Source organism: Pithys albifrons, chromosome 2 (assembly GCF_047495875.1).
Source record: "Pithys albifrons albifrons isolate INPA30051 chromosome 2, PitAlb_v1, whole genome shotgun sequence".
NCBI lineage: Eukaryota > Metazoa > Chordata > Aves > Passeriformes > Thamnophilidae > Pithys > Pithys albifrons.
The window spans coordinates 117,347,291-117,360,307 of record NC_092459.1 but is presented as its reverse complement, the minus strand read 5'-3'; the positions used below and the strand labels follow the sequence as shown (position 1 = coordinate 117,360,307).

General features: G+C 49.9%; 1 protein-coding gene across 5 annotated transcripts in view; it reads left to right on the top strand.

Annotated features, from left to right (window-relative positions):
* SPTBN1 (spectrin beta, non-erythrocytic 1) overlaps window positions 1-13,017 on the top strand; it is a 117,995-nt gene that overhangs the window by 85,525 nt on the left and 19,453 nt on the right. For all 5 annotated transcript variants that reach the window (XM_071582254.1, XM_071582255.1, XM_071582253.1 and 2 more), the window contains 9 exons: window positions 85-219; window positions 805-1,561; window positions 1,806-2,008; window positions 6,106-6,196; window positions 9,563-9,709; window positions 11,142-11,405; window positions 11,994-12,218; window positions 12,415-12,504; window positions 12,729-13,007. In XM_071582254.1, the coding sequence (XP_071438355.1) occupies window positions 85-219; window positions 805-1,561; window positions 1,806-2,008; window positions 6,106-6,196; window positions 9,563-9,709; window positions 11,142-11,405; window positions 11,994-12,218; window positions 12,415-12,504; window positions 12,729-13,007 (2,191 nt within the window). The remainder of the gene's footprint in view (window positions 1-84; window positions 220-804; window positions 1,562-1,805; window positions 2,009-6,105; window positions 6,197-9,562; window positions 9,710-11,141; window positions 11,406-11,993; window positions 12,219-12,414; window positions 12,505-12,728; window positions 13,008-13,017) is intronic.

Genomic DNA, 13,017 nt, shown 5'->3' with positions numbered 1-13,017 from the left:
ATACTGGCTGGAAGCTTTTTGCTTGTGGCTCAGATTCCCTAATGGGTGTGGGGCCTTTTGTTTGTTTGTTTTCCCTGACTCCAGGTTTGAGAGCTTAGAACCCGAGATGAACAACCAGGCGTCCCGCGTGGCAGTGGTGAACCAGATTGCCAGGCAGCTGATGCACAGCGGCCACCCCAGCGAGAAGATCAAAGCACAGCAGGACAAACTCAACACCAGGTGAGCGAGGGCCTCCTGCTCATGAACGTGGTACTGCCTGGAACAAGTATGGTGGTGCCACCTGGGTTCCTTATATATGTTTTGTAAGATGTTCTGATACTGGTACCTGGAGCATCTTCAAGGTAGGCCTTTAAAGCTTCAAAAGGAAAGAGCTGCTGCACCTTCCAAATATTTGATTAACAGATGGAGTTGTGCTTTTGACTTAATCAGGCCCTGAGTGTGTCAGTGCCTTGATTTGAGAGCTGGAAATTGACTGGAATGATTATTATGAAAAAAAAGAAACCAGTATAATTTCATGTAAACTCACTCATTTTTTAGCTTCGGAGTAAACTAAGAGAGTGCATTTAGTATGAAATACTGACGTAACTGGCAATTTTTCACTTGGGGAAAAACAATACTCAGTGTGCTTGGTTAATGGTTGCTTTGCTAGAATTACTGCTGGTGTGGGAAGGACTGAGGACACCATGAACAGCTGGGTGATGTCATGGCTCACCAAACTGGGGGGAGCAACTGCTCACTCAGCAGCGTTGCCATAGCCTTTGCCCACAAACCTCAGTTTCTCTGCTCTTCTCTCACTCGTTTCAGGTGGAGCCAGTTCAGAGAACTGGTAGACAGGAAGAAGGATGCTCTGCTCTCTGCTCTGAGTATCCAGAACTACCACCTTGAATGTAACGAGACCAAATCCTGGATTAGGGAAAAGACCAAAGTGATTGAGTCCACACAGGACCTGGGTAATGACCTGGCAGGGGTGATGGCCCTGCAGAGGAAGCTGACGGGCATGGAGCGGGACCTGGTGGCCATCGAGGCCAAGCTCAGCGACCTGCAGAAGGAGGCGGAGAAGCTGGAGTCGGAGCACCCCGACCAGGCTCAGGCCATCCTGGCGCGCCTGGCCGAGATCAACGACGTGTGGGAGGAGATGAAGACCACCCTGAAGAACCGTGAGGAGTCCCTGGGAGAGGCCAGCAAGCTGCAGCAGTTCCTGAGGGACCTGGATGACTTCCAGTCGTGGCTCTCCAGGACACAGACTGCCATCGCATCCGAGGACATGCCCAACACTCTGACAGAGGCTGAGAAGCTGCTCACTCAGCACGAGAACATTAAGAATGAGATCAACAATTACGAGGAAGACTATCAGAAGATGAGGGACATGGGGGAGATGGTGACACAGGGGCAAACTGACGCTCAGTACATGTTCTTACGCCAGCGCCTGCAAGCCTTGGACACTGGATGGAATGAGCTGCACAAGATGTGGGAGAACAGGCAGAATCTCCTTTCCCAGTCCCATGCCTACCAGCTGTTCCTCAGAGACACCAAGCAAGCAGAAGCTTTTCTTAATAACCAGGCAAGTGGTCAAGATATACCTGACTTCATTTCTCCAGGCTGGCATTTTGTATACTGTAAACAACTAACAGAAAAAATCATTTGGCAGGAGAGCTACAGATAAGTTGCCTTTTTTAACCGTATTTTACTTGGAACTGTTCTTGGGAGATGTTTGCTGGGAGATGTGTGATGGGTGTGTGTTGTTGGAGCAGCAGCACAGCCTGTATGTAACAGTGTCCCCTCTCTGGTCTCTGCTGTAACCCCAGGAGTACGTCCTGGCGCACACCGAGATGCCCACCACCTTGGAAGGAGCAGAGGCTGCCATCAAAAAGCAGGAGGATTTCATGACCACCATGGATGCCAATGAAGAAAAGATCAATGCAGTTGTGGAGACTGGCAGGAGGCTCGTTAGTGATGGGAACATTAACTCTGACAAAATCCAGGAGAAAGTGGACTCTATTGATGACAGGTAAGGTCAGGGCAGTGGCAGAATGTGGCTCTTGGTGACTGAATTCTGTTCTCTGAGAGAGGCCCTTTTTCCAGCCTCCAAAGGCAAAGGAACAGCTCAGAAGATGTCTGTTGCAGACTGTTTCCTTTGTCCTGTGGAAAAATAGACTCTGTCATGTTTCAAAAATGCGCTGGGCTAACGTTAATTAAATAATAGCTGTCCCAGTTTGTAGAGGCCTGCTGGGTAATGAGCTCCCTGCCCAGGCTGGGCTGTGTGAGGAGTGCTGTGCAACTCTGGAGTAAGAACAGAGTTTGTGCTGTGGTGGGAGCTGTAGCAGTAACTTTGTCTGGTCCCACAAGCCTTGGTTCCTGTGCTGGGGTAATTATAATAAGGTATTCCTGTCCTTCCTCTGGAGAAGGAACGTGGCTCTTTAGGACTGGAACTGGCAGTGCCTCCACCGCTTTGATCGCTTCCTCAGCCTGTCTGGCTGGAGTGCCATCAGATTAGGAAGCACTGGTACAAATGTGGCTTTCATCCTGGAACAAGTGCTTTGCCTTCTCTCCGTGGCTGTGCTACAGATGCTGCAGAACATCAGGAGTTTCTTTGTCTTTGAAACTCAAATGCTCCATTTTTGTGGCTGTGATTCATGGCCCTTTCTGCTTTTGGGTTGGGTAATAGTGGAGTCTTTCAAGGCACTTTGCAGTGGTGACATCAGAACACAGCAGAGAACTGTCCAATGTTACTGATCACCCTTCCTTTGAGCCCCCTGGCAGCCCAACCCCAGGGATACCCCACATTTCCATTCTCTAACCAGCTTGACTCCAGATCCCAGGGAGCATCTGCAAGGGCAGGAAGAGGGCATTATATGAAAGCAATCAGACAGCTAGGACAGTAATTATCCTTATTTACCCTCTCTCACTTTCCATGTCCTCTGCTCTGAGTTTTCCCATCCACTTAGGGATATCACAGCAGATGGGCAGCTGCTTGTTGCAGCCTGTCTGGGGTGGCTGGGTGGAACACTGGCCTGTGTCCTTTGTGCCCTGCAGGGGGGTCCTGCTGCTGTGGCTGTCCCAGTGTCCCAGTGCAGCTGCTCCCTGTGTCCCCTCTGTGCTGGGGCACCCCTTGGCCCCTGGGCCGTGCTGCCTGTGGGATGTGCTGCAGACTGTGTTGCTTTAAGGCCACTTTGCCCAGAGTGTTTCCTCAATCCCAGAACTGTTCCTGCTGAGTGCTGCAAAAACCATCCGGTGGCTGCGCTTCAGGAAATCCGTGGAATTGCTCCCGAGTCTGTCAGGCTGATAAGCCTCAGGAACAAAGCCTTGGGGCTGGGTGCACTGGGAGTGGTGGCAAAGGAAGCCTCTGCTTTTACAGAAAGTGGCTCTCCCAGCCCAGCTCCTCCTGGATCTGTAACAAAGGACCCAAACAAACAAGTACAAGTATGTGCAGTGGCTCCATCCTTCCCCCACGGAGCTCTTTGTAGTTTTCTGTGGTGCTCAGTATTTTCCACAGCCATGCTCTTGAGCTGTTCCTGAGGACAGCCCCTGTCCCTTGGTGCAGCAGGGACACCCTGCCCTGCAGTGGCTCCACCTCAGTAGGGATGGTATGAGGGAGAGGAGAGTGCAGCAGAAGAGAAACAGTCCAGCTTCAGTGCAGGCCACAGGGAAGAGCAGTGGAGATAAGGCCATGGAGAAAGGGTGGGGAAAGGAGCAGGGGGGTTTGAATCAAGCTATCCCTAGCTTTTCCAGCTGGGAAAGAAGCTGGTCTCCCTGCTGCAGCTGTCCCTGCTTTGGGCACTTCTGCTACTCTGGAGCCTTTTCTCCTCCATTTTCTCCTGGAAAAGTGTTGGGGTACTGCCCCAGCCCATGTTGCCTGTGCGTGGCCTCTCTGACTCTACAAGTGAAATTTCGTTCAAAGACAGTGGCAAATCTGGCACAAGTTGTGATCTGGGCCTGTTCTACATCAACTTTTGTATTTGTGCAAATTTCTGTTCAACAGAGAACAGAAGTAATTTTTGTTCTTGCCCATTCAGAAGGGAGAGGCCTCCTGTTAGCTGGGACAGGAGGAGCTGGGGCTGCCCTGCCTGTATCTCAGTGTTCCATGCAGCACTTGCATTCACATTGATGTTCACAGCACGTGTAGGATTTATTATTTCTGCACAGGCCTTGAAAGCCACAAGGCTTTTGCAGTTAAACCACAAGTGGTTTTGTCAGTTTTCAGCACTGTCAGCATTCTCAGGGGCCCCTTGGAGTCAGCATGGGGACACTGGGACAATTGTGGTGCTCTGTTCTTGCAATCATTTGTGTCAGATCTTACACTTAGGGTGGAAGGCACATGTGTGATACAGGCAGAGGAGTTCCAAGTCATTATAAATAACTGGGAACCTGCAGAGCAAAGTTTTCTGCAAGTGTGGGGTCTTACTCCACAAACTACCATAGCAAATCAGTAAGTCAGAGAAAACCTTAAGTGTGAATTCTTTTAAAGAACAAGGAGTTCTTTATTTGAACAAGGAGTTAATAGTATTTAGTTGTAGCCAGTCTGGAGCAGGAGAACATAAAATTGTCAATGAAGAAAACGCAGGAATTCCTGTCTGTTCCAGCAGTGTCCATTCTCACAATGCTTCCACCTTGTTAGAGCTCAGCCCTGTTCAGGGAACAGCCACTGTCCAGGCTCACTCCAGGTCACCTTGGACAACAAAACAACCTTTTACAGTTAGATAGCTCTGAGCAGCAAAGTTCATACTTGTTGTGGTATGTCATCCTCTGTTTGGTATCCCTGCATGGTTTCCTCAGAGTCCTTGGGATTAGTATTTCCAACACTCAGTGGGAGATAATTTTATTAGTTTTTTAAACTCAAGGTTTCTAACATAGAAACTTAGTGCTTAGTCTTAACTCCATTCCAGTAAATGTCATGAAAGTTCTCCTTTTAACTTCACAACTTGTGTCCTCTCCAGAATACACAAGTCTGTAATGTGATCTCACCTTAAATCTATGAAAACATGGAGATAAAATCACCCAGGCAGTTCTTTGCTCCATTTCAGCAGCCTGAGTAATGCCCTGGGTTTGCCCAGGCACAGAGAATGCAGCCAGGAGAGAGCAGGCTGGACCTCAGGGGTGTTTGCAGCCCTGGAGAGTTTCCTCCTCAGGCACAGTTTGTGTGTCTGTTCCTTGTGCTCTCTCAGGTAACACCTGTCAAAGGTTCAGGCTCACCTGGCCTGGTATTCCAGGCTCTTGCTCTGGTGGTTATTTGTGTCTTCCTGGCCATCCAGTCTGTGGGTGCATTTTCCTGACCTGCAGCCACAGGGTCCTGCTCTCCTGGTTATTCACAGGCAGCTGTTGAGACCAAAGAGAGCAAACTGAAATCCTGCAAAGGGTTTTCTCCTGTTCCTCTGCCTACAGACCTTGTGCTTTAATAGCAAATGTATCCCTGAGTGTTCCTGGTGTTCCTGAAGGCACTAAATTCGTGCCTGAGTTTGCTCTGGTGCCTTGTTGTAGAGCAGGGAAAGTGCTCTCGTCATCCAGCTGGTGTCATCACCATGTGATTTATGGGCCTCTGGAACACTGGGAGTCTCTGGGGACCTCCACTAACATGGATTTATTTAGCTCTTACCAGCATGTGCTGAGCTCATCTTATAAATTGCCACCCTCTAAAATAATTTCCAACTCTCACTACCTATTTGTCTTATTATAAATGGCAGCAATATTTCACTTTAAACCCCTGCACAATGCAACAGGAACAAATAAAAATTACCTTTTTTACTCTGTCTCTTCCATTGGAAATCACCTCATAAACAAAGAAAGGACAGGGATAACTACTCCAAATGAAGCATTTTTTAAAAACATGCCCAGAGGTACCTTGAGATCAGCTCTTCAGGGCCATTCCATTTGAAGAACCCTCCAAGACCTTTGGGATTATCAGCATGACTCATCCTTCAAGTGATGTATCAAAACCAGGAATTCCAGACTAACCTTTCCTTGTCTTCTGTCTTCTTAAACAGTCTGAAAAATGTGCTCCAAGGTGCACAAAGCTTCTGTCCCAGAGAGGCTCCAGGAACCAGCAGGGCCAGCCTGCCATGAAATAAATGCCTGTTTCAAGTTCTTTTCTCTGCTGTTTTTTGTGACTAGACACAGGAAGAACCGTGAAGCAGCCAGTGAACTGCTGATGAGGCTGAAGGACAACAGGGACCTCCAGAAGTTTCTTCAGGATTGTCAAGAGGTAAGTCCTGTCCTTTCACTTGTACTGCTCAAAGCTGCATCCTGCAGAAGGGCATTCACTCCATGTCCTGTGAGGACTGGAATGCTCAGCATTTTGCAGTCAAGTCATCCAGTAGTATTTGGTGTGGAGTAAACAGAAAAAAACCCTGCAAAAAGAGTGTTTCTTTTTTCTTTTCTCATGAATCGACTTTTCTTTTGTCATGTAAGCTAAAGAAATAGGAAACTGCCAAAAGCAATGAAGATTTTCTGCTGTGGGATGAATTATAATCACGTGGGATTAGCACTACACTTACTAAGGACTTTGTCTACAGCTGTATGTGGCCTGGTGCAGGAGAGTCCAAGGGATTTCTACCAAATATTAGTCAGAAGAACAGGAGGTTAAGGAATAAGAGGGGAGCAGGGTTAAGCTGGGTCATTTGTACTGGGTGATTTACATGATAGGATACATGTGCTAAAATTAAATATTATGATTTTAAAAAAGAAATGGTTTCCAGATTTTCTGGTGACTTGCATGGCCTGTTTACAGGGAAGACATTTTAAGGTTTAGAACACTCTTGTCCAAGCATGAGGAGCGAATCAAATAATTTCCAGGTTATTTCATGCAGCACTGACAGATACTAAAGAGTCTTTCCTGGGAGGTTTTGATGGTGAGCTGGGCGAGTAGTGCTGTGTGTGGGTGCCTGGGTGCAGTTCTGTGTCCTGCGCTGTGTGAGCCCTCCATGAGCTTTGCCTTCAGCTGCTCCTTCATTGGCAGTTAAGCAGGACAGATGAGCAGGAATGCTGCTGTTGTGAGCAGCAGCTCCTTCCCTCCCCTCTGCCCTCTCTGGTGCAAAGTTCCCTGGCTCAGGGTCAGCGTGGATGTGTTCCCTGGGAGCTGGTTTTCCTTGTACCACTGAAAGCAAAAGGAAGGCATGGAAGCTGCAGTGTTGGCTGCCTGAGTGCCTTTGCCCTCCAGCCACTAAGGCATGGATGTCTGGACTGCACATTTCAAAGCAAACCTACAATTACCCAAATGTCACAACTGTCTCTGCTCCTCTTGAAGAGGACACTGGCCCTGGTGATGATGGAAGGGCTGTTTCCCGGGAAGACTGAGCCATAATGACCCTTAGGATTTACATCAGCATGGTTCCAAAGTGCTGCTGACACTTCTGTGGGGCTGGAGGGGTTGTGTGATGGAGCAGCACCGCCCTGTGGGCTGGAAGGGAGCCAGGGGAAGCCTCCCCCTTGGTCAGCCATGCCTGCGGGGGAGCTGCTGGGGCACAACTCTGAGGCTGCCCCTGCTCCCCTGGCTGTGATCCTTTGGCCTTCCTGCCCCAGGGACAGCGTCCCACCCCTCTGTAACCTGAGCAGAGGAAGAGTGTGCTCTGCAGAGTGTCCCTTCCCAGGGCAGCCACTGTGCTCTCTGTGCTGGGTGTTGTTCTAGCAGTGGCCTCCTGCCCCTGTCCTTCCTGCCAGGCCCAGGCAGGGCCAGCGGGGCCCAGGAGGGGCAGGGGAAGGCTTCTCCAACAGCTCAGCAGTGACAACCCTTCCCTCCAGGGTCACAGCCAGGGCAAACAGCAGATTGTGTGTTTGGAGTCACCTTCACTGGCACAGGTTAATCCTGGGATGCTGCTTCTCCTGCAATCCTGAATGTGAATGTGTTAAATAAACGTGTGAGCGAGTGACAGAGTGACAGCAGAACATCCTGAGAGGAGGCCACGTGATAAATGTTGCCATTTGGCTTTTTTTGCCTCCCTGCTCTTTCTCAGCTCCCCTTGGCAGCGTTTGGTTGGTGTCCCCTGTGCCTGGCTGGCACTGGCACTGCAGGATGTCACAGCCTGGGGGCTGAGAGCCCCAACAGCATTTTATGGGGCAGGGGCAGAGGATGGGAGGCAGCCCAATGCTCTGCTGGCCTTAACAACTGGCTGAGGGCTTCCTGGAGAAATAAATGCTCCAAGGCTCGATGTGAAGCAACTTAGGGAATTGTATTATTTTCTGAAAACCTGCTTTTGCACTGAAGATTCTGACTTCCAGTGCCTGCTCACCAGACTTTAATAGCAAGCCCTTCAATCCTGTCTCTGCATTTCTGTGCCTCAGGAGGAGCAGAGCAGCACTGTGGGAGGCAGAGAGAGGGGTTTATCCTCACCCAGCTGGGAACAGGGACCTGCTGCCTGCCCTGGGGAAACACTTGGAAACCCTGGAGCCTCGGGGCTGTGGCTGGGTGGAAGCAAACAGGGAAAGCCAAGCAGTGCATTTGCAGGGCAGAGCAGTTCTCTGCTCCCCAGGAAGGCAGGAGGGAAACCACCAATTCTGGGTTATGGCCTCACCCTCCATGGAGCCTCGCACTGCTCAGTAGCCTGTGCTGACACCAGCTCCTGCCTCCAGAGGTCTTCATTTACATGGGCATTTTTCTGTTTAATCTGGATGGGAAGATCCAGTGAGGAGCTTCTCTGTTTTGCCTGATAAGTTTTCCCTTTGTATGGAATTTAACGGTGCTTTTAAGGGACAGTTGGAAGAAGGCCTGTGAGTGCTCAGTGGAATTTGTTGCCCTGTGTCCTGAGCACACACTGGAAGCCAGGGCTCTGTTTCTGTCCTTTTGGAGCTGCTTCCTCTCCCAAGAAGTGTTCTGGAAACCAAGCTGAGATTTGTTTTGACATTTTCCACTTGGGTAGGTCGCTCTAAATATGCAGAAAATGAACCTTTTCAGATTCTATAAACACTTCTGTGAATGTGGTTTTTAAGCACACCTAAGGGACAGATGAAGCACTCAGACTCACCCCAGGAGGAAATGTGATGTTGGCTGCTAGCATCATTTCCACATTCCATTTGCCCTTGGCAAATCAACTGTCTCTGAAAGTATTGGTTTTCTCTAGTGGTGATATGGAAATTGTTCTCAGTGCCTTTGTGTTTGCAGGAAGTCAGAGAGAAAATAGTCTTGGATTTTATATAATGGGAGAAGAAAAGTCTTGAGTACCACAACCCTCCTGGAGATTGGACAAATAAACAAATTATGTGTGTAAACCTGCAGAGAAAGAAAGGCCTGTGGGCAAATGTGTAGATTGATGGTCCAAAACCATCTCTGCTTTTGATATGAGTAGAAATAGGGAATTTCCCATGGAAAGTTGTCCTTTTTGCAGGAGTCACGGGTTGGAGAAGGATGATTACATTTCACTGGTGAAGAGGTAGAGCCTGGACTGAACCTTGAGTAAAACCCTGAGTAAGAGAAGTCTTAGAATCTCACACAGCTCTTCTCTAGAGGCACCTCTTTGTTCTTGATCTGGAGGCACTTTGATGCTTTGCCTTGATTCACATTAGGAATGTTCCCACAAACCCCGGTTCCTTCACACAAGGAATGTTTCCACAACCCCCGGTGTGTTCTCCTTTCCAGCTCTCTCTGTGGATCAATGAGAAGATGCTCACAGCCCAGGACATGTCCTACGATGAGGCGAGGAACCTGCACAGCAAGTGGCTGAAGCATCAGGCATTCATGGCAGAGCTTGCATCCAACAAGGAGTGGCTGGAGAAGATTGAAAAGGTAGGAAAAGGACACCTGACAAATGCCCTGCTCGTTGTCCAGAGTGGTTGTGCACAGGGGTGGGCCCTGCTCCTGTGCAGAGCTGGCTCTGGACTCATCCCACAGCCAAGGCCAGAGGAGGGTTCTGCTGCTCTGTCTGACCCAGTGCGTCCCTCACTGATGGTGAATGGTTTGCATCCAGGCCCTTCTCACACATGAGCCATTGGCCGCAGTGCCAATTTAGTGTGTCCAGTCTTTGCTGCCTGTCAGGAGCAAGGCACAGCCTGGGTTTCATACCCCAGGGGCAGACAGGGCAAGTGTGGGCATTTGAGCTAACAAGGTAGAAGCAGTGCCCAGGAAATAATGGGATGGAGGGGAATAGCTGAGTTTAGCCTCCTGTGCTGCTAAGGGGGGTTCTCATTCATTCAGTGCTAAACCAGGCTGCCTTTCCCCATGCAAAATTAGTGCATGAAGGAAAGTACAGGCAGTTTTGTCATTAATTAAGATTCACAGCTCTGTATCAAGTGCCTTTGAAGCTTTAATACACTGTGATGAGCTGTACTTCCCCCCATTTCTCCTGAGCAGCTCTGGAACGCTGAGGAGGTCTCCTCTTTGCTCTGACAGTGGGTTTCTGTTCAGTGTAAGTTAGCTTAATTGCTCATTTCCTCTCCCACTTTGGCACTCCATATCCCATTAGAGGCTTTTCTGTGATCTACAAATGGCAATACCCTTTAATGGTGTAATTAGAAGGCTGCTCTTAGTACTGGGAGTTCTTTTTTAGTGATGCTAATACATCCTCCCCCTTTGCCTCTGAAAAATCAGATTGCAGCAAAGGACCAGAGTTGTGACAGTGCCTGGATTAACATTCATACTGATTAACATTCGTGCTTGGGAGCAGCATCCCAGGTGCAGAGATAGAGGCATCATTAGAATAAAGAAAATATTTCCAAAATGAATACAATTTTATAAAGGCAAAAGGTGCCCAAGTGCTCTTCTGGTGCTGGGTGCAGGGCTCCAGCTTCCCAGGGAATCCTGTTCCCTGTGCCTTGGACCCAATGGCACAATGCTCTCAGTGGCACAGCTCGGGTTTGGTGCCATCAGCTCCCTCTCCCAGTGCTGCACTGGGTGCTCAGGGCCCCAAAAGCTGGGGACACAGGGTGTGCAGCTCCAGCTCCTGCTCCATCCCACCCAGCTGTGCCCCCAGAGCTCCTCCAGGGAATGTGTGCGGTGGGGAAGGGAAGGGAGGCACTGCCTGACCTTCCCAGAAACCTCTCCTAGGCAACAGGGACCTGGGGGCTGTGCTCTGCAAGGAGTCACTGGATAATTGAAGATAGGAAATGAGTGGCTGATGCTGCCAGCGCTGAGGGATCCTGAGTGCCCACTAATCAGGGTAATTGTGCCCCAGGCTGGGAGTGCTCCCGAGGGGGTGCCATTGGTGCTCTCTGCTTTGCAGGAGGGGATGCAGCTCATTGCAGAGAAGCCAGAGACCGAAGCCGTGGTGAAGGAGAAGCTGACAGGCCTCCACCAGATGTGGGACGAGCTGGAATCCACGACCCAGACCAAGGCTCAGCGGCTCTTTGATGCCAACAAGGCAGAGCTCTTCACCCAGAGCTGTGCTGACCTGGACAAGTGGCTCAATGGCTTGGAGAGCCAAATTCAGTCGGATGACTACGGGAAGGATCTCACCAGTGTCAACATCCTGTTGAAGAAGCAGCAGGTAAACAGAGCACGGGGTGCAGAGAGGGCAGGCAGCAGATACTGCACTCACAGGAGCAGCCAGGGGATCTTTCAGTTTAGAAAAGGGGTTGTTTGCTTTTTTCTCCCTGTTGTTTCATGTCTTTCAGAAGAACCAGAACTACACACGGAAACAAATCAGATGCCCATTTCTGGGTGCCCTCTCTGCAATGACTGCCTGCCTGTGGTTCAGACTTGCCCCTGACTCGCTGCTTTAAGGCAGCAAGGAGTAGCAGGGACAGCAGAGAGCAATGAAGCTCTTGCCTGCATTTAACTGAGGTGCTCCAGAGTGTTTCAGGGTTCTCTGACCCATAGAGGAGACTCATCTGTCATTGCCAAATTGACCATTTGCACCAGCAGGCACTGCTGAGGGGATCAGCAGGTGCTCCCAGTTGTGGATCTCTGTCTAAACCTGGTTCCTTGTAACATGAATGCTACAATAATTATTAACATGGTGAATCCTCACTGGCTGGCACTTGTTCTTCCTTATGAGGAAGCTGTTGATGTGCCCTCATTGTACCAGCTGCCTTTACCCTGGTTTTCAGGCCGTTTTTGCCATGTCTCTGTTTAGATGCTGGAGAATCAAATGGATGTTCGTAAGAAGGAGATAGAGGAGCTGCAGAGCCAGGCCAGGGCTTTAAGCCAGGAGGGGAAGAGTACAGATGAAGTCGATGGCAAGCGCCTTATTGTAGAAAAGAAGTTCTTGGAGTTGCTGGAGCCTTTGAATGAGAGGAAGGCAAACCTGCTGGCCTCCAAAGAGATCCACCAGTTCAACCGGGATGTGGAGGATGAAATTGTGAGTACGGGCAAAATCCTGTTCCCCACCCAACAGGAAAAGTTCCCACCTACTGCAGAGCTATCCTGGGAGGAAACCTCTTGAGTATGTCTCCCCAGCATGCTGGAGTGCTGCTGCCTTCTGCAGCCTCTCTCTGCTGCCCTCCTGGGCCTGGGCTTGTTTGAAATCACCTGTGCTGCTCTTCTCTCCCTTGCAGTTGTGGGTTGGAGAGAGGATGCCCATTGCTACATCTACTGATCATGGACACAACCTCCAGACTGTGCAGCTACTGATAAAGAAAAACCAGGTAAGTCAGTGCTCTTATAGCTCCACACCTGCTTTTTCTCCTTAGTGCTGACTGATTTGGGAAGGTTTGGGGCAAAACAGTGGGTGCTGTGGTGGGCCATGGGTGGTGGCACTGCCCTGTCAGCTGATGACATGTGTTTTGCTGCCTCTCGGGGGTTAAGAGCCCTGACCTGCATTTCCTTTCTGCTGGGCATTGCCTCATCAGCCAACCTGTCTCCCATGCAGACCCTTCAGAAGGAAATCCAGGGCCATCAGCCTCGTATCGATGACATTTTTGAGAGGAGTCAGAACATCATCACAGAGAGCAGCCCCAATGCTGAGGTGATCCAGCAGAGACTTGCAGACCTGAAGCAGCTGTGGAACCTGCTCATTGAGGAGACGGAGAAGCGCCACAAGCGCCTGGAGGAGTCGCACAGGGCACAGCAGTACTACTTCGACGCCGCCGAGGCCGAGGCCTGGATGAGCGAGCAGGAGCTCTACATGATGTCAGAGGAGAAGGCCAAGGTGAGCAGCT